This window comes from Botryllus schlosseri, chromosome 1 (assembly GCF_051294905.1).
Source record: "Botryllus schlosseri isolate E-star chromosome 1, Bs_hap1, whole genome shotgun sequence".
NCBI lineage: Eukaryota > Metazoa > Chordata > Ascidiacea > Stolidobranchia > Styelidae > Botryllus > Botryllus schlosseri.
Genome location: NC_137236.1, coordinates 5,247,032 through 5,274,961, shown reverse-complemented (window position 1 = coordinate 5,274,961; position 27,930 = coordinate 5,247,032). Strand labels below are relative to the sequence as shown.

Genomic DNA, 27,930 nt, shown 5'->3' with positions numbered 1-27,930 from the left:
AGCTGGGGGCCGCGGTTGGGAATCACTGCTCTTGACGATATCCGCCTACATTAAACAATAAGACTACATTACAATGTAATATAATGATTTTTACACTATCATTGATGAAGTCATGGTGATTGCTCCGTCTACAATCTTATAATGCTCTTTGTTTAAAATAGTTCCACTCTTTCATGCATTGCAGATGTCGATAAGCGAACTAATTTTATATGCTGAAATGCTGAAACTCGGTGAGTCTTTTCCGTAGTGTCATAAAGAAAAGCATGATTTGGATCGAGTATCAACTATTGATCACAACTTGAAAGAACGCCAATTGGATATATATTGGAAAGCATTTACTGGGAATAGTAACCTCAAGCAACATATAAATATGAATGCTGGCATCAAAAATGTTGAATCTGATATATGTGGTGAAGCATTCACTCAGAAGGGTACCCTCGAGCGTCATATGGATGTGCATGCTGGAATAAACAATCGTGAATGTGATTTACATGGAGAAGCATTCACTAAGAAGGGTCACCTCAAGCGTCATATGGATACGGATACTGGCATCAATAATCATGAATGTGATGTATGTGGGAAATCATTCACTAAAAAGCCTTACCTCAAGAGTCATATGGATATGCATGCTGGCATCAAAAATCATACATGTGCTATATGTGGTAAAGCATTCATACGTAAGAATCACCTCAAGCTTCATATGGATATGCATGCTGGCATCAAAAATCATAAATGTGCTATATGTGGTAAAGCATTCACTGAGAAGAGTACCCTCAAGCGTCATATACATATGCATACTGGAACAAAAAATCATGAATGTGATGTATGTGGTAAAGCATTCACTCAGAAGGGTACCCTCAAGCTTCATATGGATGTGCATGCTGGTATACACAATAGTGAATGTGAGGTATGTGGTAAAGCATTCACTCGTAAGAGTCACCTCAAGCTTCATATGGAAATGCATGCCGGCATCAGAAATCATGTTTGTGATATATGTGGTAAAGCATTCACTCGTAGAGGTACCCTCAATTTGCATATGGATAAGCATGCTGGAATTAAAAATCATAAATGCGCTATATGTGGTAAAGCATTCACTGAGAAAGGTTTCTTGAAACTTCATATGGATAAGCATGCTGGCATCAAAAATCATGTTTGCGATATATGTGGGAAGGCATTCACTCGTAAGAGTCACCTCAATCGTCATATGAATATACATACTGGAATAAAAAATCATATTTGTGATATATGTGGGAAAGCATTCACTGAGAAGGGTACCCTCAAGCTTCATATGGATATGCATGCTGGTATCAGAAATCATGTTTGTGATATATGTGGGAAAGCATTTACTAGAAAGAGGCACCTCAAGCAACATATGGATATGCATGTTTGCATCAAAAATCGTGGTTGTGATATATTTGGGAAGGCATTTACTCTTACGGGCAACCTCAATCATCATATGGCGGTGCATGCTGGCACCAAAATTCATTATTGTGACCGTAATTGTGTACCGTAATTTCCCGTGTGTAAGACGCCCCTGCAGTGCCTGTGACGCGATAGTTCAGACCAGTGACGATATCGTGTGCACGATCCCTATCACAGATGTGATTGCTCAGCCCAACGATTAGGCATATATCATGCGAACCAGGCCTGTTGGAGAGTCGACTGTTTGGGTCTGTCGTTGACGCTATAAGTTAGCGAGCGTAGTTCTTAAGTCCTTTTCAAAGTGATGCTGGCTGTCGTGTGCTGTTTCAGATTGGCGCGCACGTTCCGATGTAGCATTCGCATCCGGTTCATCCGAGCTCTCATAGCGAAAGGGACATCGAACGTTTTCAATCCTTGGGGAACAATTCTGGCATGAGTTTCGGTTGACGAAATCAAAGGTACCGACCCGCAATTGACCGACTCGACCTCGACCTCTACAGCATTCAATCGACCAGACTAGTGTTGACAACAAAATGCGTAGCCGCGTACGAAATACCAGCTACGGTACTGCGAGAGCACAATTCCCAGAAATCTGTTCAAAGACAGACCAGCCCGAGAACCAAAACAAATATTACGCTGTTCACCACACCTGAAAGTAAGAGCCAGACATGCCAGACCCATACAAAGTCTGCCTTGGACATACCACAGCATGCAGATGTCCCTCAGCTATTGAGTAGTAGACGTGCACTGCGCGACTGAAGGATACGTCGATCATGCTCAGTGTACCACACTGATCGAAATATATGTACCTTTTTATTTGCCACACTTGTACATATTAGCGGACTAAGGGTATGTTGCTTACCACTTGAGTCGCGCATTATACTGACACAGAGGTGGTTAGTACAATTTTAGCATGACATACCTGTACAAGTGTACATATTGGTTTCCAGGAATCCTGTTTGAAGTTAGATATCCTCCCTTGGTGAGCAGTTGTGCCACTCTTGATATTTTCGAGCCACCAATGGGAAATATTGAGTTATTTCTAGCATTTTGGCTAGAAATTGTGTACAATTTGTATATTTGTTGTGTCTTAGTGTTAGTCGTGTCGTCACTTAAGTAAAAGAAAATATTTTGAGATTAATGCGTTGCCATTGTTTCGATAATGTGTTGGTGTATTTTGTTAGGCTTGAATAGCCTCGTATTTTCTTATCCTAACATTGTCTAGTACTCTAGTATGTTAGAGGCCAATAATTGTGTCAGGCAGTTCTATATCTCAATAAAGAGTATATGTTACTTTTCGACCCCGCCTATGTCATTGCAATTTTCGCGTTGGAAAATTACGTCTCAGTAAAGGAACGTATCATTGCAGTACTGTAAAAATCATCTGTCACTACTCGACTCCGTCAAGACCCATTAACACGACGATGTTTAGCTGCTTGCTCCGTCCTGTAATCGCCCTCAACATTGAATATATTTACTACTTGTCTCTCGCTATCATGCCATGTAAGCTTACGTATCTCTCATGCTCATTTTTGAGACACATGCAACATATTGAAGTTACTTATTCGATCAATACATGTGAATGAGCCAACAATCGTTCTATATATTCGTTGATGCTGGCAGGGTACGAACTAACGCCATATGCCGTTGCATCCGTTGAATCTCGACAGTATAGCAGTGGTTATTAGAGTACGGGCGGCATATGGTTTATATCAAAGGTGTCAAACTCAATTTGCGTCGCGGGCCGGATTCGAACCTTCTCATCGCTCGTGGGCCGCACCAGTCAAATGATTTCAAAATTGTACCTCCAAATCCGTGACCTTGTTTCTCATTCGGATACTTTATTATCACTCCTTTATGTAAAATAGTATAATACAATATATTACGGATCATGGGGTATATTCTAGTTGGAAAAATTTAATGGCCCGAATTGAATTTAGTCACTTCCCAAATTCGACTACATTGACTTGACTCGAAGACCTGTAAGACTCGATATGACTTGGGACTCGATGTTAGTGACTTGATTTGACTCAAGTCACAATAAAAAAATGAGTGACTCGAACTTGACTCGAGTCAAAATCTGTAATGATTGGTGACTCTTTGGTAGTGACACGCTCCCAACACTGACCCAACATGATTTTGTCCACAGCATGTTGGCTATCGACCCATCTCAATGACCTACCACCAAGCAAGTTGTGTCAACCCACATTTGGCAAGGCTACTCACCTCGACAACTACCGACCACCTGCTTGCCTATCATAGGGTTACCATATTTTTGTGGAGCAAATTCCGGACACTCTATAGCGCCCACTAGTGGATTTTAAAATAAGGTATAACATATTGTCTGTCAATCTGACGTCACACTAGCAAAGCATTGCCCATCGACTGTATTCAGGAATGGAGTGGGATATAGAGCACTGGTGATTGCTACTTGCTAGGGCCTGCAATAGATTCCTCCACGGGCCGGATGAAATCATCTGGCGGGCCGTGTCTGGCCTGTCAGGATTGTGTTTGACAGCCCTGCTATACTCTTAGGTCGGTGCGGCTATCTGTTTATGTGTTTTAATCAGGTCCGAAACAGCATTTTTTCTGTCCCCTTCCGCCTAAAAAAGCACTGATCTTTGGCCTACCGTCGATGTGACTTGTGGGGTACTTACTAAGATGCATTTGGCTGTTAAATTTTATGTATGAATTATGTCAATAATATCGAATTTTCTATAGATTAGGCTACTATAAAACGCACCAGCAGGTTTCACATCCGGTGATTTCCAACCTTTCATGGTCGCGACCTCATTTCTCACTTAAAAATGTTCCGTGGCAAATCTCAAAACTTCATAAGCTGATTACTAAAAAAATTCAGCTTGCCCAAACTTTTACTCACGGCATAGGAAACTGATTACGTCCAACATCATCGCGATCCCCAGATAAAGGCGGACGACGCCAAGATTTGAAACCACTGTATGTGACTGAAGCATCCAATCGGCCTTAACCAACTCAAGGAATATACCGTTAGCTTATAATTGTGATTGCAATCTTTCTTATTCAGTAAATGATGGTTATTTATATTTATTTTGATTGCATTTTTTTGGGCAAGGGTGGTGCCTGGTGCCCATACTAAAATCATTATACGTTGCATTAACTCGAGCGCGTGCGAAGAACAATTTTGAATATAGCATAAATCTGCTTGAAAATAATATCGTTTATGTTGATTTACGAAAAACTTTTGGTCCTGCTTCAAGCCTTCAAAATTCCGGACATCTAGGCATATTTTAGAAATTCCTCCCGGACGCCGATTTTTAAGTGAAATTCCGGACATGTCCGGGGAATTCCGGACGTATGGCAACCCTACATTACTCCCGCTTTGACCCCTCAGTCAACGTGTCCGCCACCTTGTGCCATTGGAGAAAGGTTTGCTGCCGATGTCCTGAAGCGTGAAAAAATGCATTCTCGTGGTGCGCGAAACAGTGTCTTCATTTACCAAATCTATTATCATTACAGACGAAAGAGCGGAGACTCTACGTAGCGCACTCGTAATCCTGTGTCTAGACCTGCGTCCACTGAACAGCCCGAACTCGGTCATCAGGACGGACGGAGCTACATCGTTTTCAGCGCTGAAGAACGACTCGCTCCTCTCTACCTACGGCATGGCTGTGGAAACGGGAAGGGTCATGAACGTTAATAAAAATCCCGTCGCCGAAAGAGCAGTTCAAGAACTCTCCAGCGAGATACTGAAGCTTCAGGGATCCGGCTATCATGGAGGCCAAGTGACTCATCTACAAATTCAAATCGCCACTTGTAACCTCAACAACCGTATCCGCGGAAATGGCGTCTCGGCAAGGGAGATCCTGCTTCAGAGAGATCATGTTCACCAACTCCTCTCTCCCAATCGATGATGAAGAGCTGATAAAGAAACAACAAGGAACGTAGGACCGCTAATCATCCGGCAAGTGAAGTTGCGAAGGCCCCGAAACGAGAAACGAGGAAATCGGTTCCAGTCGGCGTTGGCGATATCGTTTACCTATACAACGATAAGAAAAAGCACCGAAGCAGGGACCGATATTTGGTGTTGTCAACCGAAGGCGAGTGGTGTAACATATCTCGGTTTGGAGGCAAACGACTGTCGTATGGGACTTATCGCGTGCGTCAAAATGACTGTTGCTTGGTACCAAACGAAATTGGACCAATAGATCGAACTTTGAATTACTCTGATTCAGATTGCGAATCTATCGAGCATGAGCCCGAGATTCTCGACAATGCGTCGATCTCCGACGAAGGGCCCTTGGAAGCATCGACTCCCGACGAACGGCAATATCCCGCAGATCCTGTCTCCGAACCAGACTCGCAACAACGTCTACCTGACCTCGCATCGGAGAGTCCACCAATACGACCTCGTCGGTCTCTGAGAGTCAGAAAACCGTCTGTCTGGCAGAAAGATTATGTCATAGACAAATGAAGGAGAAAACGTTGCGCCAATATTGTTTTGTGTTGTGTTTGAACGGAGCCGAATGTTGGCTCCTGTTAATTGATTGTTCGCTGATTGCGACTGATTGGTGTCATCGCATAATTACTTTATATAACGGTTGCTCGCGGTGTTGGGTTCTCATCTTTTGCTGCAATAAACTTCTGTCGTAAGCCGACATCGTTCTTGGTGCCTATAGGGAATACAGGCTCTATAAGGAAAGGACGTAGTTTATTTTTGTCCTGGAAGCCATGGATACCAGTGTTACTAATCAGGTCTTTGGTCTGACCCGGCCGGGAGTCGAACCCACGACCTACCGATCAAGAAGCCGGACGCTTAACCATTACGCTATCTTGGCGGAGAAGTTCGCCATGTTAGTGAAGGTTGAAAACCACTGATCTAATATCAGTTTGGCGATTTATTAAATCTATTATTCCACATCTTGCATGGTTATTAACATTATCTTCGGTGTGGTCGCCGAGATAAAAAAAACTGCCGTCTGTTTGTTGTGACGGTGTGATTCGTTTACGGCTCATTGACCGCAATGTAGATGGGGGATTCCCCTCTGTGTGAGTGGATATTTGATTGCTCACTGCTCAGCAAAAGTATAGATTACAATACGCTATAGCAAAAGTATAATACAGATTACTGTTATTATGAAGAAAAAGCTTTATACTTTATGACATGCCATATTAAGAACCAACGTACTTCCTTTATTCACATATGTCTCCCAGACGTCAAAAATGCCGGGAACATCAGAAGCAGGGTAAAAGTCGAAATCACGAAATTCCTCTTCGGTATAGATCCCAAGATTGATTACACCAAAATCACCCTGCCCAAAGAGCAGGGAGGACTCGGGACCATCGACATCATTACAATGGCTGACTTGGCGTATACAAAACCGGCGGTCGAGTACTTGAAAAGGGCGAACAAACAACCGGAAAGCAACTTGGACAGAAGGCTCGAACACCAACTGGCAATCATTTTAACAAGGTACCGAAACCATGATATCAATAACGCCATACCACATACATCACAGCCGCTCAGTCACTGGAACGATACCAAGGAACGACTGGAAAGCATGAAGTTCGCAAAGGACGACTCGAAACAAAAGCAAGAACAACGCTACAAACTCACACTGTCAAGAACATGCAACAGAGAGATTGGCGAAATGATCGGACCGAGCTGGGAAAATATCAACCACACATGCATCACTTACCATCAGAGGCAGTTCAACTGGGAAGTAGCGCACAGACTCCTCCGAACCAACGAAGGCTTAAAAACCCAGTGGGCAACAAAAACAAGAGACTGCGCCTTGTGCGAAACCGAGATAGAGATGCATGAGCCTATATTTGTGACATGTAAGTCCACTAAAAATCTCCCAATATCACTTTAGATTCGTGGCAAGAGGTGACGCAAAGAAGACTGCCAAAAAGTGACTTCCAAGCAATACTCGGCATGAACATCGCAACCGCAATGACAATTGAGCAAAAAAAATACGCTAACAATATTGATCACTGTTTACAAACTGGCAGTCTGGCGAGCAAGGGACATAAATAAATACGAGAAGCGACCGATTGACGCGGAATGGATAATGACATCACTACAACAAAGGCTCCGTATGCGACATAGAACAAACCCAGGTGATCTCACGGAAAGAACGCTTACAAGGATACAAGATGAAATATCGAATGCATCAAGATCGATGTGAGTCGTAGATGGTTTTTGCCTTACAGCACTGACTGGGAAGACTCACAATAAACCTCCAAATGTCAAGCTATATACTTAATGACATAACCTTTTACCAGTGTCACAGACTAATATCATTTATCCCACGCGACTTCGTATTTCTCAATTTGCGAATTATCACAAAATTATCTCTCTACTAGAGTATACATCGAGAAGGCAGGATGTCACCGTCACCGCTTATGATAAGTTCCGCTATTATAATTCAATCAGTTTTACCTGAGGACCTCAAGTTGAGGTTCTGTAACGCAGACTTCTACAAATTACCGACCTGGTCAGCTGATGGTCAATTAAGTGCTAGTTCCAGTTCTAGCTGTCTAGTCTTCTAGTCCAGTCTTTGAACTACAGTACAAGTATGAATCAAGTTTGTTATGTATATTTTTTAGACAATAAAACAATTTTAGCCAGTAAAATTTAACCATGAAGTAAGTTATTTTTGAACAACCCTATTAGACCATATCAGTTTCAGTATCTGTTAATGCACGATATTTCATTTTGCAGGCTGAGTTGTGCTAGATTTCACAATAATGTAAGATAAAGTTTACCATCGCTACCGGTACTAAAAAGATCCCGAAAGTCGTGTGTGACGACTGTACTGGAAAACGATACACAAGAGGTACATTTCTTGGCAAAGAGGGATTTGCGAAATGCTTTGAAATCACGGAAGTCGTAACAAAAGAAGTGTTCGCTTGTATAATTGTGCCAAAGGTGAGTCAAGTGCAGACGCAAGGAATCTATGTGCCCAATATATGTTGTATGCATCAATGCCTTCTTTTGTTAACTGTGTTGAAACCATGGATTTGATCGGAAGCTTACATGTTGTCATTCACAAAGCCAGTCTAACACAACCAAACAAACCATCTCTTGAGCACTCTTGTGCCTGTCATGTCGTCAGATTCTACAATTCAGCTTCTATTCCTACTTCAACACACAGTCCCCCTAGGGCCATGTATGCAACTGCTTATGTAGAATTACATTTTGATTAGTTTCAATGGTAACTCTCTTCATCTCAAGTCTAAGTTCAAGTGTAATAGTGTTCAAGTGGCTAAATAATTTTGTTGTTTCTGTCTCTTTTCCCAACAGGAACTACTCACTTATCAAAACTCGCAACTGCAACTAGAACCACTCACTTTATGAAATGTGCAACTAAAACTATTCAAAATAACAGTAGTCAGTCAACCGTCAACTCATTAGATTAAAATTCGTTAAAGTCTAAATTTCAGGCACTTCACAAGAATAAGCACGAGGAAGAGAGAGAGATCGGTCGCCATAGCAGTTTGAATCACAAGCACGACATTGGATTTCAAGGATTTTTCCAAGAACAGGATTTCGTCTACATTGTTCTCGAGTTGTGCAAAAGACAGGCAAGCGTATTTCCTCATTACAACTGTAATGTATATCTAACTGTAGTGATCGCAATTACATCAGATTTGTAGCGTTTATTAGCTAGCCCACTTGGACAACTAGATAATACCAGTTGTCTAATTAGACTAATCATAACCAAATGCCGTTAATCTAATAATATTCTAATTTGAGAAATACTTTTATGCTGTCATTTCAATTCTAGTATAATTTATGGTGTACCTGTACCTGTACAGGAAAACTGTATAGTGTGAAACTAGCCTACTTCGGTGTACAGACGCAAGTCATTCTGTTGTTCATGAGAATGGACTCTTATTTGGTATGAAGTGATTTTGATCTTTACCGCATTGTTTTACGAATTAAGTGATTCTGATCTAATTTCGATAACTTGTGTAGCTATAATTTTAATTCTAATCTAGTTTGAATATTTTCTCTAGTAGCCCGACTCTGATCACTAGAACTGGCACAACTATTCGAGTACGGTACTCAAATCTGAATCTGTATTGATTCTAATAATTCGAGTCATGAGAGATGGTTTTTTAGAATACTGTGCTTGTACGCTCCTGGCCACAAGAGGAAAAGATGATTAACAATAAACTGAACTGAACGAAGAGTAAATTTACCAATTAAATAATTACACTTTCAATAGTATTTCTCATCGTGGATATCTGTAAACCTCAATTGGTCGTGTCACAGCATACTAAACATGTGTAGTAAGGTACTCGCGTGAGTGGAAATGACATAGGCTTATCTGTGAAATCGTTAGGCTACCGTATCAACCAGCAACATTGCACAAAGTACAAAAAGATGGTGTTATCGTATATTCTTTGTGATTGCATGAAATGTGCATATTTGAACTTCACACAGCATTCATGCATATTTATATGTCGTCATAGTGACTATCATCGAATACTTGATTCGGAATTGAACACTCAGGCAGACCTAGTCGACTTTGCCCAAACCTAGTCAGCAAATTACGAATCACATATTTTGAAAGCTCATTCTTTCACAGTCTACGTTTCTCAGAACCTTCCAAAAACCGGATCAACAATATCGCTCAGAATTTTGGAAAGTAAACTACAGAGTTTCAACAGTAAGTTTTCTGTAGGTCTTGGCAAATGGAGTTCCTGATTGATTTGATTCTGAATCGAGTGTTACGTTTCGAATCTCGTACTCGAGTCTCATTCATCATAATTAGAGCCTGACCGATATCGTATTTTCGAGCCAATACCGATAAGTGGCACCTTCACCGATAGCCACGATATATGCAGCCAATATTGAAACAATATGGCAACTAGTTTAAGACATATTTCCAAACCTTCAGAGCATTTATTTGAACAACTTTGCTATACTTAGGTATGAAATGAACGCGAAAGGATGCATCTCACTCAACGCATCCAAGCAGAGTCACTCAGTAGCAATAGTAGCCTACCTCTACTTTTACAGAATATTCAAGAAGGTTTTGACCCGCATTTTCACCATTATTAGTAGTGCTTACTCTGAGACGGCTGGAAGAACAGCACACAACGAAAAACCGGTATCATGATTCACGACAAACGAAGACACGTGTTTTCTGGTTGATCGGCTACTAAAATATTTTTACATACACAACTAGAATTAGAACTACTCACTTTTTAAAATCTGCAACTAAAGCTAGTATCTGAATTTCAGGCATTGCTTGTGAAGTAGCATGAGAAAGACTAATGTGTGAAGAGATCAGTCTCGTCAAAGTTTGAATCACAAGCACGTCGTTGGAGTTCATGGATTCTTCCAAGATTGGGATTTTGTCTACATCGTTCTCGAGTTGTGCAAAAGAATGGTAAAAGCATTTTGTCAGTACAATGTAATATACCTCTAGCTGTGCCAATCGAAAATGCAACCATAAAAATATTGTTCTATACCGTACATTAGGCTAAATAGAGCAAAGTACTTGTAATGTAATTCTAATCTAATTAGTCAACTAATTCTACACATATAGTGCGAAACTAGTCAGATTGCTGAACAGTTCTCATGCTTATGATAATCAACTCCGATTGGAAATGAAAGGAAATTGATTTCTTTTCCCAACTGAGAAGGTATTTGTAATTCCAATCAAATTTCGAAAAATGTGTTTATTATAATTCAAATTCTAATCTAGTTTGGATAATGTGATATTTTTCTAGTTGCACCATTGCGATTTCTAGGGCTGAGCACAATGATCTGATGACTCAAATCTGAATCGAGTATCAATTCTGATAATTTGAGTCGAGTAGTAGTAAATGATTGTTTCGAGTACCGATAATATACGCTCCATGCCACGAAAGGGAAAAATTATATTAACAATAAGCTGAACTAAACCAATAGGAATTATATTTTAGATCATATTTCTCACTGTGAAAAGCTGTAAACCTCGATTGGTCGTATCGCAGCATACGAAACATATAGTACAAAGCTACTCGCGTATGTTGGAATGGCATTTCCGAGTAGTCGTGATCAACCAAAAGCATTGTCACAAAGTGTCATGGAATAGGTATGGTCATAAAAGTGCCACATAATCTTTATAATGTGACTAAGATCAGCATTATATTCTTTGTGGTGTTGCTTAAACGAGTGACTCAAACTCATTACTCGATTCAGAATCAAATCAGTCACACACTCTGTTTTAGCCATCCCTATTTATTACATGTTCGATTTCAAAAAGCCAGTATTAAATGAGGTTTATAGTTTGGAAGGTTCACCGGTCTGCAAAAACAAATTTGACGGTCCCTCAAACTCAGGAAGGTTGAGAACCACTGATTTAGGTGTGTCCAACAAATGATATTGTTTTCTTTCCAGCAATCCAATTACCATATACTTTTGTTGTCAGTCGCTGATGGAAGCTTTCAAAAGGAGATACGGCATCACAGAACCAGAGACCCTTTATCTCCCGCAACAGATTCTGCTGGATGTTGTTTATTGTCTAATCATTCACGGAGATAGCAAGGTAACATTGTATGCAGTTGTGCTTTTGTTAATAATCTTCGAAAATTATGTCAAAACCAGAGCCGACCGATGATTGGTTCGCCAATTTGTGGGATAGAACTACGCACATTATGTACCACTAACATAAAATGACTGATGGCGCTACAAGCTCTCTAAAGTGAACTTGTACAAATTACTGGATTTTCAACACCCCACAAGAATTAGAATTGCCCACTTTTCCTAATTCTCTACTTGAATTAACGACCATTGAGAATCTACTACTAACTAACTAATACACAACTCATTAATGATTGTTCGGTCAACAACTTACAAATGATCTAAGAAATATTGGAGATTGGCATCTCGAATTGACGGGGTTTCGAGTTTGAAACGGGATTGCTTTCGACCCCCAGTACTCAACCCTGCCTATGCCACTGTTTGGCGTGATGACTCTGAGCCAGGGCTGCAATGACTCAAGTTATGACTCGACTCGAGTCAAACTCAAGTCCCACTTATTTGGTGACTCAACCTGACTTGAGGCATATGACTCAAGACTGGGACTGTCACTGTACCTTTGAAGAATGGTAAGTGACCACATGATTGGTATTTCGTATATCAGACCTGATACTTGAAAATAGGACCAGAAACTGTTAAACTGAAAAAAAAAACGATATTATAAATGCCAACCATTCTATATCACTCGAGGAGTGTTAGAAAAAGTGGTTGGAGACCGATTGGAATGATAACTGACCAGTAAACATAATGACTTGGACTCGGACTCGAGTCAAAACACTATGACTTAGACTCGACTGTCTAATACAGTGGTTCTCAACCTTTTTTTACTCGCGCCCCCCTTAGAGATGGTCAAAAAAATCGCGCCCCCCCTGACCCCCCTTGCATTTATCGTCATGTCAAAAAGAGCACATCATCTAATACAGAGGTGGGCAACGTTTTTGATAATCATGGCCGCATTTCGATTACTTATGTACGGGGTAGCGTAAGGCCGCATTCCAGGGCATAGCCGCAATGAACGATCTGGACACAAACTTCCTATGGTAAACTGTCCATATCCATTCCCGGTGAACTCCGGACTATTCTACTTTTCACAATGGCCTATTGTACACAGCGAAATCGCGAGTGGCAATGTTATGAATAGTTGCCGGGAGGTGCATATTGTCGCGCGGAGCGCGAAAATTTTTCAGGGCTGCGAACGAATTGTTATTTCTTGACAAATTCTCATTCCGGCTCAGATTAAGACGGGCGCTACTGCATTAAAATCAAAAAATGAAGTCTTGTTGAATTGCGCGGAGGGCGAAGAAAATTTCAAGATTAATTAAAATCTCTCGAAAATGCGGGAGTGAATTCGTAATTGCAATTTGCATGTCTACGGCTGCCAACATATAGCCTACTAATTGAATTAGGCGTCGAACGCCGCTCAAATTCTCTTCTACGGCCGCAGGCTGCCCACCCCTGATCTAATAGTATACATAAGGTATATCTTACGCCAATTTTGAATCGGCATTCCAGTTGTTGAGTCTTTTACATGACAAATTTCTCCAAACTTGTTTGAAAATAACAGAAAACATTGAACAAGACATCCATTAATTAATTTCAAGGTAGGTCACCCTGAGACTAATCCTGATGCTGGTCGTGAGTACAGAGCGCAAGGCGTCGTTCTGTCCTGCCAGGCTAAATTTGATCAGTTTTGGAAATTAATTAAATTGTGTTGATTTATAGCCTAATTGAGGGCGAAACCGGGCAACCTATGTTGCATCTAATTCTGTCTTAGGCAGTGCAGTTCGCAAGCTACTAACAAGAGCTGCCCAGCGCGCCAAGCTTTAGGCTACTGTCAAAGCTATCAAGCAATGAATGACTTACACGTGGGAATTGCTCTCTATATCTCCAAAGAATTTCAAAAATTTGCTCAAATCAAGTTGAAATCAGACTATACTCGGTTGAGCGCGGTTGCTAGAGTTTGTATTTTGCAAGCTTTCTTGAATATGTAATAAATTTCATCTTCATTAATCGTCTTCTCATAATGGATGGGAAACACATGTTCGGACACGTACAATTTATACTGACTTTGTCAATTTCTCGCGCCCCCCTATAGTGACTTCGTCAATTTCTCGCGCCCCCCCCCCCTGAGAGCCTTCCGCGCCCCCCAGGTTGAGAACCCCTGGTCTAATAGCTGATTTGGACTCTGACTTGATTCGGTGGTGAATTGAAAATGACTCGACTCGAGTGAAAACTTTAAAAGTGAGATTGACTTATGACTTGGTTACAACCCTGCTCTGAGCTACCAAAGGCTGCGAAAATATCATGCAACAGACCGACGGTATCACGATGACACACGTTTTCTAGTTGTCTGCAACTACATTTTTTTTAAATGCTAAACTTGAAGTAGAACCACTCGCTATTCAAGATCCGCTACTGCAACTAGAACAACCTGCTTTCATATTACATAACTAAGACCAAACTCCTCAAATTGGCAATAGTTTGTTGACCATCAACTACCTGGATTGGTAGTTTGTACAAGTTTGTATACCTGTGTATTTGAATATGAAATTTGTATTGACAGCTTGGAATCTAATCCTGAACAAGATGGAGGTGAAGATTGGAGATCTCGGCGAGATTTGATCCTGGCTACCAAAGTCGACTTCGACGGCCAAACAAAAATTCCTTTTTGTGGCACCCCCAACTATATTGCCCCGGAAGTTCTCGGAAAGAATGGGCACCGTTTCGATGTGGAGCCCTGGTCGTTTGGCTGTGTTTTGTGAGTAAATAAGAGTATTGATGTGTAAGTTTATTATAAGGGCATCGCGAGGGTCTCAGGTGTAGGACTTGGAAATTTCGAGCACCTGAGTGATTTGAATCTGAATCCAGTATTAGGCTTTTAGTCGAGCATCCGAGTGTCACTCAGTGTTACGTCATAACATACGTATCTCTTGCGCGACCACGAAGAATATAATGCCAGTTCTTAGATATGCATCACGTTGAAGGTGATTTTATATTTTTACGGCCACACCCAAATGATTATTTGAGTTTTTCGATGATAATTCTTGTATTATCCACCAATCTAGGATAATCCCAGAATTATCGAAGAAAAACATAAATAGTTCCGCTTCTACCGGTTGGAATTGAGCCAAATTTGTTTTGCATCGTCTTTGAAGACAGCGAAACAATTTCATGGGGTCGACGGAAAAATTTGACAAAAAATTTTTTTTGCATCTTTGGGTAAATTCAAAATTGTCAAACCATCCGAAATCAGCGATTATTGGTTGGAATGAATTGAAATTTGGTGTGCCTCGTTTTTTAAGGCAACCTAACGATTTAAACACGTAACCAGCAAGATTCAGGAAAAAAAGTATTTTTTGAACAGCCCTAATGTTCAGTTTGCTGGCATACGTTCAATCGACGTTTCTAGGCTGCCACAATGGATAGGAGGGTTGTTCAAAAACAAACTTTTTTGGACTCCGGGTATGCACTGACTAAATTGTTAGGTGGCCTAAAAAGGCTACACCCCAGATTTGGCTCAATTCCAACCAACTGAAGAAAAAAATTGCTTTTGAACAACCTAGTGGACAGTGCTACCAAAACTATAATTTTTGTCGAGTAGTAGGGAACATGTAATTTCGGTGCTCGAAAATATCATCTCTCATTGCTCGACTCGAATAATTCAGGGTATAGAAGTATGGCATGGTAATATTTCTCTACTTGACAGGTGCTACTAATATAAAGACACATGAGCACATATGTGACAAGGAAGATGCCGCCACCATATGCGGAACGAATCATCGGACTTTCATATGATAAGATTGGAAGCTCAACTCGAGAAATTGATCGATACTCATCCAACATTGCAGTCTGCTATAAATATAGGTTGGTATTTATGTAATCTCTGATTTATTTCATTTTGAATCGACTTCTTCTTACATGTAGGCCTATTTCTGCGAGTCAGAGATTTATACCATAATAGACTGCGGCGACCACTGAAGAACATCAAAATTTCTCGGTGCAAATCCAGTTTGTAAAATAACATTAACGCAAATCCGACCGATATTGTGAAATCCCTGTAAATGATTGCTTTGATACTTTGTCCACTGTGAAAAGCCATAAACCTTGAATAGTCTTATCACAGCTTACAGATCATATAGTGCAAACATACATGCACATTGCACAATATCGGAAATGACATATCGGTGAAGTCGTGATCAAACCACGGTAATGTCGTCAAGTGCAATTAAATAGGTATGGTCGAAGGAATACCGGATTATCTTGAAATGATGTAAATCTTGTATTATATTCTCTGTAGTGAATACACATCATCCATACTGTCGTGACATCAAAACGAGTCATACTTGAATACTTAACTCGAAGTCGCATACTCGACTCACAATAAGGTATTCAATTTTGCCAAGCCATATGTTTAAAAACTATAATATCCAAAGGCAGCACGAAATGAAGTCTCTTTTTTGGAAGGTTCATTGGTCTTCAAAGTTCGTTGTAGAATTTGACAAGCCCGCTAGCTCAAACAGGTTGAGAACCACTGATTTAGAAGTTCCTAACAAATGATATTGTTGTTTTCGATTTATCAATCCAATTATCTTGGCTTTTTCTCGTCAGTTGCTGATGGAAGTTTACTAAAGACGGCGCGTCATCATGGGACCAGAGACTCGTTATTATGTGCAACTGATTTTGCTGAAGCTGTTTATCTCCAGGATTGTAACATCATTCACACGGATATCAAAGTAAGTTTGGTTGTAGGGTATCGGACTAGTGTAAACTACCGGATACTTTTCAAATGCGTACTGGAACTAGAACTACTCACTTTTTAAAATTCGCAACTACAACTAGAATAACTCACTTTTATAAACCCGCTGCTAAAACTAGAACTACTGATGCTTCAAAACGAGCAACTAGAACTGAAAATAGAACGACTCTCTTCAGAATTCGCAACTAGAACCAAAAATAGAGCTAGAATCCATCGTTTTTGAGAACTCGTAACGAGAACCACTCACTTTTCAAAACTTGTAACAGCTAACACTAGAACTAATGACCTTTAAAGTCTTGCAACCGATTTAAACATAAAGAATGTATAATTACTAATGTATACAAATTACTTGATTGAAAATGAGCTAAGAAATGTTGGGGACAAATTTATAGTTTGAAATGAGAGGGGTTTCGACCCCTGGCCACGCCACTATTAGTACCGATGACTCTGAGCTAGCAATGACTGCCAGAACATCACAAAACCTAACACCGGTGTCATGATTCACGACAAACGGAGACACATGTTGATCGGTAACCAAATATTTTTACATGTACAACTAGAACTAATCTCTTTTTAACAAGAGTAGAACAAAAACTTGTACTAAAAAACAGTAAGTTTGCTATCAACAAACTAAATTGGTAGTTTGTACAAGTCTGCTGTGGGCTATACATATTAAACATAATAATTTGCATTGACAGCTGGATAACTGGTTCCTAAACAATATCACACAGTAAATATCGGAAATCTCGGCCAACTACCAAGGTCGACTGTGACAGACAAGCAAAGAATACTTTTTGTGGCATACCCAATTATATTGCCCCGGAAGTTCTGAGAAAACAGGGGCACATTTTTGAAGTGAACAGCATGACAGCTTGACACTGGGTTGTGTTATGTAAGTATGACTAACAAGGTCTTAGGTGTAGGGCTGGGCAAGATCGATCGCCTGATTGATTTGATACTGGATCGACGATTAGGCTTCAAATATTCGAGTATCATTATTATAACGCCGTGACACGGATGATTTTGAAAGTTCAACCATGTACCTTTCACGAGATCACAAAGAATATATTGCCACTTCTACATCACATTTGGGATAAGTTTATTGCATTTCTGCCATACCTGTTCCGTTACACTTTGTGACAATGCTGTGGGTCGATCAAGACGTATGCGATATGACCAATCAAGGTGTACGGCCTACCTCTGTGGAAATTATCAAAACTATGATCCTCATTGATAAATTTTCAACTTTTCTGAATTATATTAGAATTAGAATGATTGCTTGAATAAAGTTTTTTTTCTTAATTAGATTAGAATTGCTGAATTCGCGATGACTTGGACAATAATCAAGTTGATATCTAATCAGAGTTCATTCTAATGATGAGAATAGAAAACGTCTATACGCCAACCTTGGCTTGTTCCGTAGTTAAAGCTCTACTGTAGCATTTACAGCAAAACCAAATATAACGTTAGAATTGAAATAAGAGCATAGAAATATTTCGTTAATTAGATTAGAATTAGGTGACCGACATTTTGTTCTAATTAGTCTAGTTAGACAACTAGAATTAGCTAGTTGTCGAAAAATCCCTCTTGGTAAGTTGATGCCTGTTTTTCTTTACCCTAGGTATACATTGTTGGTCGGTAAGATGCCGTCTGAAGGCCAGACGTTGCAGGAAACCTCGAATATTGAAAAGAGCGAATACGATATTCCGCAAAATACATCGCCTGCAGCTTGCGATCTTATCAAAAGGTATGTTCTGTCTGTGACTGAGTCACATTCAAATATCGAGTGACTGAGCTTGCTTTCAAAAATCGCGTAACTCGACTTGACTCGAGTCAAGCTGTGTTGCGAATGCAAACGGGGAACGGGGATCCTGATTTCGTGGCAGAAGCGAATAACGGCACAGGGGATCGGTTTATCACCCTATGGGAGCTCAAGACCTAAGTGTTTTGGGGGGCCTGACGAAGTGCTGTTTCGTTCTTGCCAACGGGTATACGCCCGAAGATGTTTAATTATTATTGAGTGGTCCTACCTTATCAAACACAACTCACTCTGCTCAACCAGTCAATCTGATTACGTGAGCAGAGAGAGGATCAGAATTGATACCAATATATATGCAATTCCCGATTATATTGACCGATTCAATCATGAATTACAGAAGTTTTTCGCGCTTCGCGCGATTAGTCAAGAGAAGCTGCCTAAAACGAACACCCGATTTAGATGATAAATAGCGGTAAACAGCCATCTAGCCTGAGGGGGTCTGGGGGCTTCGAAGTTCTGTTTATCACCCTATGGGAGGGGGGGCCCAAGGGAAACGTTTTTTGGGGGTGCTGACGAAGTGCTGCTACGGTCCTGGGTATTGATAACTAATTTACGGATAGATGTATAACAAGTGACTCACGATTGAATACGCCGAGATGCGTACTGCTTAGCCTGCAAAAAGCAGCATAATTGGTAGTCCTATAGCTCGCGAACCAAGCGTCCGAATAATTTGATATGTCGGTGTTCATCGAAAGCAAGTGTCGCACTGATTCCAAAAATACGAATCGGCAATAAAACTACTCCGAAATAGCCAGCAAAGGTTGATTGTTCTGAACATCGGGAACGCGGCAACACAATGACCAATGGCGTCAAGCGAATGATCGGAACAATGCCAATTTTCATATTTTGGCCACTATTTTGGGTTCCTTACATTGCCTTGGTATTCGTGCGGCCCCGGCCGTACTCTGAAATTCTAAATTTGGCCCTGCCACCGAAAAAGGTTGGAAACCACTGCTGTAGAGCGACCTGGAACGCCGAATATCAACGAAATGAGCGAGGAGGTCACTATCGAAATTTCCATAGATCATTGACTGATGGCCACTTTCCATCGATGCATCGACATAGGCCCTTTTCATACCGGATTTACGAAACTCTTTCGGGAACAAGTTCCGAAACAGGCGATGTTCACATAGTGAAAAAATTACCGAAACAGTTCCGGGAAAAGAACGCGTTCATACCTATTTAGAGTTACCGCGAACTTATGTTCATACAGGTCGGTTTTTCGGTAAATTCGCGGGAAATTATGGCCAGTATGAACGCGATTCTCCGTAAGTGTTGATAGTTACGAAACCATGTCTGTGGGGTGTTCCAGTTGTAATATGCTTGTGGGAAACGATGTGGGAGAGGCATATTTGTGAGATGCGGAGAAGTTGGCTCCAACTTTTAGCTATGGGATGTTGCGGATATGCCTTCTCGATGTGTATGGGGCTCTATACTCAATATACCTGGATCAGTAATACAGACCGAGCATGTTCCTAGCTTATATTATTAACCGAAGCTGAGAGCAGAAACTGAAAGCCAGCAAAGAGGACAGAGTCCTGGAATGAAAAGAACCACCGATCACATCTGCGTACGACAAAGTCAGTTTATCCAGTTGTGATTGCTGTATAATGGTTTGGGTAAATCTAATCTTATGTACACTGTACAGAAAATCCAGGGAATTCGAGAAATCCGTGAGAGAAGTACTTGGTGTACTCTGCGACGAGCTTCGAAACCATAACGAAAAGCAGCCAGCAAATTATACGAACTCAATTTCTCTTGCTTGCTGAGCAGCTGTCGCTCTTTGGAGGGTAGCCAATGAAGCCAATCGTTTATTAAATCCAGGTAAACGATTTTAATACAAATAATTGCTGGTGCCTAGTGGGGCTAGCCACAATGATTCGAGTACTCGAATCTGAATCGAGTAATAACTTTAATTATTCGAGTCGAGTAGTAAAATACTATTTTTCGAGTACTGTAATTATACTGAAAGTTGATTTGCTAACGAGAATTATACCGTAGTTTTGATACTATTTTCCACTGAGTAAGCCTTGAAACCTTGATTGGCCGTGTCGCAACATACGAGATATAGCACAAAGCTACGAACGTTGCTGGAAATAACACATTTCCGAAGTCAGGACCATCTCATGGCCATAAAAGTCAAGCAGTGCAATGAAAATGGTATGGTCGATAAAAACAAAGTATCTTTAATGTGACGGACAATAGGCGTTATGTTTTTTATGGTGGCATAAAAGGTAGCCTACACACTTAAATTTTGGCATAGTACATTGTGTTGTGATGTCATCATGATGATACTCGACTCGAATCGAAGTGTAATAAGTGATTCAGAATCGAATCACTCAGGCACTCGATTTTGCCCAACCCTAGTGCATCGTAATATTTCTATATTTGTCATGGCGGAACGTCAGCCAGTTTTTGCGTAGCATACCACTACAAAAAGGTCAGACAATCTTGGTCTTGAATCATTATGTTTGAAAAAGAAGTCTGAAAGACCAATTGTTCTTGCCAAGTAGGCTACTTTCTATCTCGAAAGTAAGACCCAAATTGATGGAAGATAGACTTTTAAACTGGAAACTGAGCAGTCAACACAATGACTTGGACTCGAGTCATAAAACCATGTCTCGAACTCGACGCTCTGCTCGATGAGTTGGACTCGGATTTGACACGGTGGTAAATTGAAAATGGATTGACTTGAATCTAGTCAAAACTATTGAAGTGGGATCGACTTGTGACTTGGTTACAACCCTGCTCACTTATTAGGACTGAAATTGCTGAAAATGAGACCAAATTTGTATATTTTTTGTAGTGTAGTCAGACATGTAGGCTGCATTGTACATTTGTACATCAACCTACTCAGTTAATTTTAGTTACTAAAACTAAGTAGTTCTAGTTGTGGATTTGAAAAAGTGAATAGTTTTTGGTTCTAGTTGCGGATATTTGAAAGTGAGTAGTTCTAGTTCTAATTGCAGATTTTGAAAAGTTGATGGTTCTAGTTCAGGGTCGGCCAGCCCGTGGCACGTGAGTTAATTTCCGAAATTAGTAGTATTATCAAAAATGGATTGCACAGATTGTGAACTTGCAAGGCCAATCAAAAATTTGATTTGTCTGGCCGCAACACTCGAGATGTGATGACTGAAATATCAGTTCCGATGCATTGGTGGATCCATGAGCCAGTCACATTTTGGTAGATCTTCGCACACTACAATAAAGCAGAATACTTGCGATAGATTTATCAAAAGTAAAAATTTTCTGCACGCTTAGCGCAACATCTTGTCACTCGATTTCTTGCTTTTAATATTGTTACCCCTTCGTGAAAATGAAAGAACGCCTAATGTAGCGGATTGAGTCTAACTATATATATATTCGCGACCTCCCGTTAGCACTCGCAGAAAGACCGTCGACTATGAAACCTAGGCACAAAATGATTGCCGCATGTTGGACGAAGCTTTCGATATCGATATGTCCAGGTGCTGAATAGTCCAGTCCTTGCAAACTGAGCCCAACAATATGCATCAGGCTTGCAATATAGTGGGGTGACAATATTATAAATTTATCAACTTCAAAAAATTTTCGCACTTGGCGCGGCTAGTGGCCCGCAGAATAGTTCGTCAATCGAATGTGGCGATTTGGCTGAAAAGGCTGGCCACCCCTGTTCTAGTTGCTAGTTTAAAAATTGAGTAGTTAATGTTGCGCATTTTGAAATTCCAGTACACAGTACAAGTCTTGAGTGTTGTGGGTGGATAAAAAATTACCACAGCAACATTTGTACCAAACATGCATTTGCTGCATTCAAGTTTTTCAGGATGACTTCATGATTGGGAGCCAGAGGGTTCAGTACTAGCCTACATAACATGATGACACAGCTCACAAAGCCTTTTCCCTGAAACACAAACAGAGCATAAGCTAAAGCTAATTTCAAATATGTAATATAAATTTCCTATCTGCTGCCCGTAAAATTCACAATTGCTTTTTCAGAAACGTAGCAAAGCACACATGAAGGTTGAAAGATTTTGGTCGACTGAAGGCGCGGTTTTCGGCTAAGCTCAGAAACTGCAATCCGCTAAGGCCAGAATGATACAGATGGTATACGCAATGAAGCCAAGACCTGGTGGTGATCCAAATATCGCTGGCCCAGACGTCGGAAATGCCCTGTGTGAATTTCTCAATAAACAGGCTCTTGCTTAACGAGATGTGTTTGTGCTGTTTCATTTTATTCATGAGAGAAACTATAACTTGATGCACACTTGGACAGGTCCATCTTTTTCATCAGTATCCTCCATCTAGACCTGCGAAAAAATCAGATTAAGTTACACTTGCCTAACATTGTGTGACAAAGGAATGACTTGGTTGTAACAAGAAAATGAAGGCATATGTGAAAACCAAATTATGGCTTGGATGATGGTTTACCAGCCCGTTCGTACAATTTCAATTTTGGTTAGTGATTCAGAGCTAAGGACATCATTCTCTGATGAGCTGCCACTACTATCAAAGCAGATGTTACTAAATCCCCTTTTCAGTAGGCGTATATGATGGTGACTAACCTACGCACAGCATCCGTGGTTAGAAACTTGCCTTTGATGTAACAAATTTGGTAAGGGTTAAGATCGCCTACCAAATTAGTGTAGAAGTCTCAAAGTTTTCAGGCAACTCACCCAATGCTGCATCATTTGGAGATAGTGTTCTACCTTTTAAGCCGTGCTCTGTTTACAAAACCACAGAAAAAATGAGCTGACTAGTAGTCAGTGACTACGTATTGTGAGCATACAGAATATAAATCCAAGAATAATGCATTCCCAACACCATTACACAAGATCAAAATGCCGCAGGTAGCTGACCTCGATATACAAGCAGCCTGAATGAACAGCGAGTTACCGTAACTAAAATTTTGATTGACAGCGTTCCGCGAACCCAGCTGCGCCATTCGTGTTCATACTCAGTCGGTCCCGTAAAAATCTCCGAAAATAAGCGCGTTCATACCGCCCCGAAAAACCGATGTTATGTTCACATAGAGGGGTTCCGGTAAACATTTTCGAGAAATGTTATTCCCGGAACCCCGGTATGAAAAGGGCCATAGGCTTTACGAACGAATAATATTTCGGCTTCGTTCAGGCCATTGCCGCCTGAAAGCGCATCTATATAAAATTGGATGTAGCGACACCGACCTATGCGACCATTGGACAGTACCTGAAACAGTCGAGCATTTTTTGCTGCAGTGCAATCGATATGATTTTCATAGGAACTTTTTATTCGACAGGGCGCGCGAGCTCAAAATCACTGCAACACTCGAAAATCTACTGATCATCCTCGAAATGTTATCCCATGTTGCAGAATTTGTTATATCTTGTGGTACTTACTTGTAAATCGGTTCTTGCCCATATTTTGGTAAATCGCTCATTCTAGTCCGTGACGCACCTGGCCTTACAGGCGAAAAGCGTCACTCATCTTTTCATCAATAATAATAACCTCTGATCATTCATAAAATGACTACCTACGACTCTGGTGCGCATAGTAAGCCGGTATCAGTAAATACATTAATCCGGAGTTCATCGGCAATGAGCAATGAGCTCATTGAGCATGGACAGTTTAACGTGGGTATTTGGCCTCCAGTTAGTTCATTGCGACTATGCACTAGAATGCGGCCGTAGCCAACATAAGTAATCTAAATGCGGCCCCACTTCAATGCACAGAAGTATAACAGATTGTGTTGCAACACAAAGCTATGTAAGACCACATAATATATAGCTCTGTGTAATGTAATGGTTATGTATAGGCTAATCCTACAGTTTGTCTTCGCTCAATCATAAATTGCCAAACTTTCTCAATTGCTTCACCGCTTAAATTGGTACTTGTTATTTAAAGTAAACGATGACATGACTTGATAACTTGAAAATCCGATTTACGACATAACCAGCAATATATGACTTTATATGACTTCATAGCTTTCCTAATCTACTTCATAGGGGTGCAGTTTTTGTGTTAATATTAATGTCACGACTTACTGTTGCTTGGAAAATAATATGACTCTAATGTTTAAGTGGCCTTAATAATCATCATGAAAATATCAACAATAAAATCGGTAATAGATTGAATATTGTCGAATCGCGTAAAATTCTGCATCGCTGGTTTGACTAGGCACATCTCTAATAAATAATAAAACCGCTGATGTATCGATGTTTGTTGATCGATTGAAATGAAAAAGCGCCCACACTCGAAACGAAACAGGATCTCAGCATTTACCTTCTTTCATGCTATTCAATAATGGATAAATTGATAGTTTTCCGTAGTATACAAGATTTCATTCATTTGGCTCTAATATTATTACACCTTTTAAGCTATTCAATTTGTCCACGCAGTCCCGAAACCGCCTATACATTTACATGTAGAATAGGGCAATCGGATTTCCGCGAACTGAATTGTACTACGCAAAGACAAGCGTGACAAATTTCAACCGAGATAAATGGGTCGTCGCGCCATCCTACAATCTTTATAATTGAATGAACTGAAGAAAGAGCCTATACTCAAAGCGAAACTATGTAACTCAGCATTTCCTGCCGTGGTGGGACTTTGTAGAATAAGTCAATAACACATGCCGTGTCTGCTTTTGACTGTCAGCATAATTGCATAAAGCCGTCGTTGCATCTTTGTTGTGAGATGACAGTCAGACTCCAGCCGTGGTGTCGGGCTAGACTTTTACCTGCATATTTGGTTGCAAAGGTAACAAGGAGTGAAAGAGAGTTTATCGAGTCCGCTTCAACATATTTCTCCTTCATGTTATCCCGGAATTCTGACTTCATCTAAGATGCTAGTTTTACGCCGAAGTCGTTGTGTCTGACACGGTCATAGATTGCACTTACGACGGACATGGCTAAATAAGCCGGACACTCACCGATTATGCAATGCCGTCGTACAAAGTATTGTTGTTGTTTGCGGTAATCATGTTTTTCTCAGGTATTCATGGTTTTTTCTGACTACAATGGTCATTTATACCAGGTCGATGTCCAGCAACAAGGTTTTAAGGCTTGCACAGTGGAAAATAGTATCGAAACCATAATTCTCGTTGATCAAATAACTTCAAGTTACGAGGATGATTTCAGTAATCGAAAAAACCGTATTTTGCTAGTCCAGTGGGTCCCAACCTTTTTTCACCCACGAACCATTTCGAGGTTTTATGCAGTGCTGGCGTACCACCTACATAAGTTACGCGCGCTGCAGGCGGTCAAAAAACGTTTCCGTCACTGGTGACGTCATAATGACGTGTTTGACCTATTCCAGCCGTATTAGCAAATACTATTAAACTAGGCATCATCAGCCAGGGTTAATGGGATGCATGGAATTGTTTTTTCACCGCCAATCGCAAGAAGAACAGCATAATGAAATAACAGCAAACAAAAAAACGTCAATTGTTTTAATGCTGCGATGGCTGCATTAGCTCATTTTCCACTAGCTTAGTGGTTCTCAAGCTTTTTTAGACACGTCTCCGTTTATGATAGTGGAAAATTTCTCGACCGGCTTATATTTACTAGATACACAAGAAACAAATCATGGCAGCTCAAGGGCTAGCAAGAAGCATTGACTAGGTTAGTGAACACTGCTCTGAACTGAAAGTGAAAGAGCGAGAGAGCTTTTCCAAACATGAAAAAGGCAAGACTAGACCGAGTTACACAGAGAAAAAATAGTGCTATTTTATCTAAGAGGAAACCATGAAGCGATTGCGAGATAAGACGAGCGTCGCGAGCGGGCCCGCCCTCTAAATATCGGTTTTCCATACATATCAAGAGAGCTGCCCTCCACTGATAACATTTTTGTGATGAAAGCAGCGGATTACAGGTTGTTCAAAACTATGCTATTTTCACCTATCAAGATATTTGTCGATTTTCGTCTCATTAGACCATATTGTAGCAGTCTTTAGAAGATTAGGATTAAAAAGGACTGATCAGCATTCAAGATATAGTTCGATATGAAAAGCGAGCGTCACATATTTTTACATAAACTTCCAAATTCATGCGAAGCTTGATAATCCAACCAAAGGTTAAAGTTATTTATCTACGGTTTAGGTTTACGTTGAAGTGGGTAGAAAATCCAACCAGTATTCAAATGATGAAGGAATACCTATTTCCAAAGATATTTCTTTAGTATTATTTTTCATACCATTTACTTTGAAGAAAAATGCGAGTGTCCGTTCAATCCTCCACCATTTACTTACTCTCGTTATAACCATTAGAAAAAGGGATAGTTAACTTATGATATTATCTATACCACAGTTCGTAGGCCCCGAGGGGGGTATTACGCTGGCAAGTAATGAAAGAAATAGCACAATAGGAATATTGTCCATTAAAATCAGGGTGAGATATGTCAAGAAAAAGCTTAATCAAGTCGCTGCTGTAATTTAATTTTCACTGTGTGTTTTATTGATATATTTTATAACTTTATTCCGGTTATCGCGGGCCGTACAGAGTGTTGCCACAGATCGCATGCGGCCCCGGGCCGTAGTTTACCCACCCCTGCCTTAACTGAAGCAGCATTCTCTCATTCATTTCGGCGAACTTGAATAAATTTATATTGCTACAAAACCGTTGGAAACCAATTTTCAGATATATCATCTATTTTGGAATCGCTGGATTGCGAATTTGTGATATCTTTCTCCAAGTATGGCAGATCCGGAACCGGAATTTGAATTGTCAGCGAAATACATGAGTAAGAAATTCATTTTGTTAATGGTAGATGGGTTACGTATAGTTAACAAGTAGCGGCGTGGGATATAGCAAGTCGGGATTACATACGCAGACTAATGATTTAAGTCGTTTCTCCGACTCAAACCTTATGTTCGCACTTTGCTCGGAGCAGTCAAATTACGCTAAAATGTAACTGCCATATCCGTACTATCAGTACGGTCCGTGGTGTTTTTCAGTGAGACGCACAGTTTCAAGCCTAATATTGCGGATAATTGGGGCTCTAATCGAGCAACACCTTTTTGTTAGTATACAGAGGAATCGACATCGATACAATGATCGATTAGGTACACTTAAACTGCGGTCAGTAAGTGTTACGACTCAGTCAAAACCAATGTAATTTTTAGGATAGCACAACTGCTCCCTTCAACACGCAAAGACGTGCTTCCTGCACTTCAAAAAAGTAGTATAGTGTACGAATATAAGTGCCACTGTGATTGTGGCTACGTGGGAAGAACGTCAAAACGTCTACACAGGACATATCCTTAACGAGTATTCAGAGCAAATTAACATTCCCAAAAACATGTCAAATCCCGAAATTTTTGGTCACGCTATACGCGACGATGTCTGCTACATATGTTGTTATAAATGTAGTGGGTTATTATAATTCAAGTAAAACGAATTGCGCGCACTTTCAGATCGCCAATTTCCCGTCAAAACACTGCCGTCACGGTTGCTAGGG

The 27,930-nt window shown here is 40.5% G+C and overlaps 6 protein-coding genes across 9 annotated transcripts in view; 5 read left to right on the top strand and 1 right to left on the bottom strand.

Annotated features, from left to right (window-relative positions):
- Nucleotides 1–27,930, top strand: part of LOC145436146 (serine/threonine-protein kinase PLK1-like) — a 992,061-nt gene that overhangs the window by 61,751 nt on the left and 902,380 nt on the right. The gene's annotated exons all lie outside the window — the stretch shown is intronic.
- Nucleotides 1–27,930, top strand: part of LOC145441575 (uncharacterized) — a 232,529-nt gene that overhangs the window by 77,796 nt on the left and 126,803 nt on the right. The gene's annotated exons all lie outside the window — the stretch shown is intronic.
- LOC145436771 (uncharacterized) overlaps nucleotides 1–27,930 on the top strand; it is a 355,402-nt gene that overhangs the window by 239,050 nt on the left and 88,422 nt on the right. The gene's annotated exons all lie outside the window — the stretch shown is intronic.
- Nucleotides 1–27,930, bottom strand: part of LOC145441576 (uncharacterized) — a 268,801-nt gene that overhangs the window by 178,001 nt on the left and 62,870 nt on the right. The gene's annotated exons all lie outside the window — the stretch shown is intronic.
- On the top strand, nucleotides 181–3,016 carry LOC145438074 (uncharacterized). The gene is made up of 2 exons (XM_080315500.1): nucleotides 181–907; nucleotides 1,753–3,016. The coding sequence occupies exons 1-2, from the start codon at nucleotides 371–373 to the stop codon at nucleotides 1,774–1,776; spliced, it is 561 nt and encodes a 186-aa protein (XP_080171626.1). The 5' UTR covers nucleotides 181–370; the 3' UTR covers nucleotides 1,777–3,016.
- Nucleotides 10,425–27,930, top strand: part of LOC145443015 (uncharacterized) — a 290,638-nt gene continuing 273,132 nt past the window's right edge. For 2 of the 3 annotated variants that reach the window (XM_080321110.1, XM_080321034.1), the window contains exons 1-2: nucleotides 14,711–15,808; nucleotides 16,553–16,677. In XM_080321110.1, coding sequence (XP_080177236.1) covers nucleotides 15,709–15,808; nucleotides 16,553–16,677 — 225 coding nt within the window. In that variant the 5' untranslated portion in view covers nucleotides 14,711–15,708. The other variant, XM_080321163.1, reaches the window with a different exon arrangement.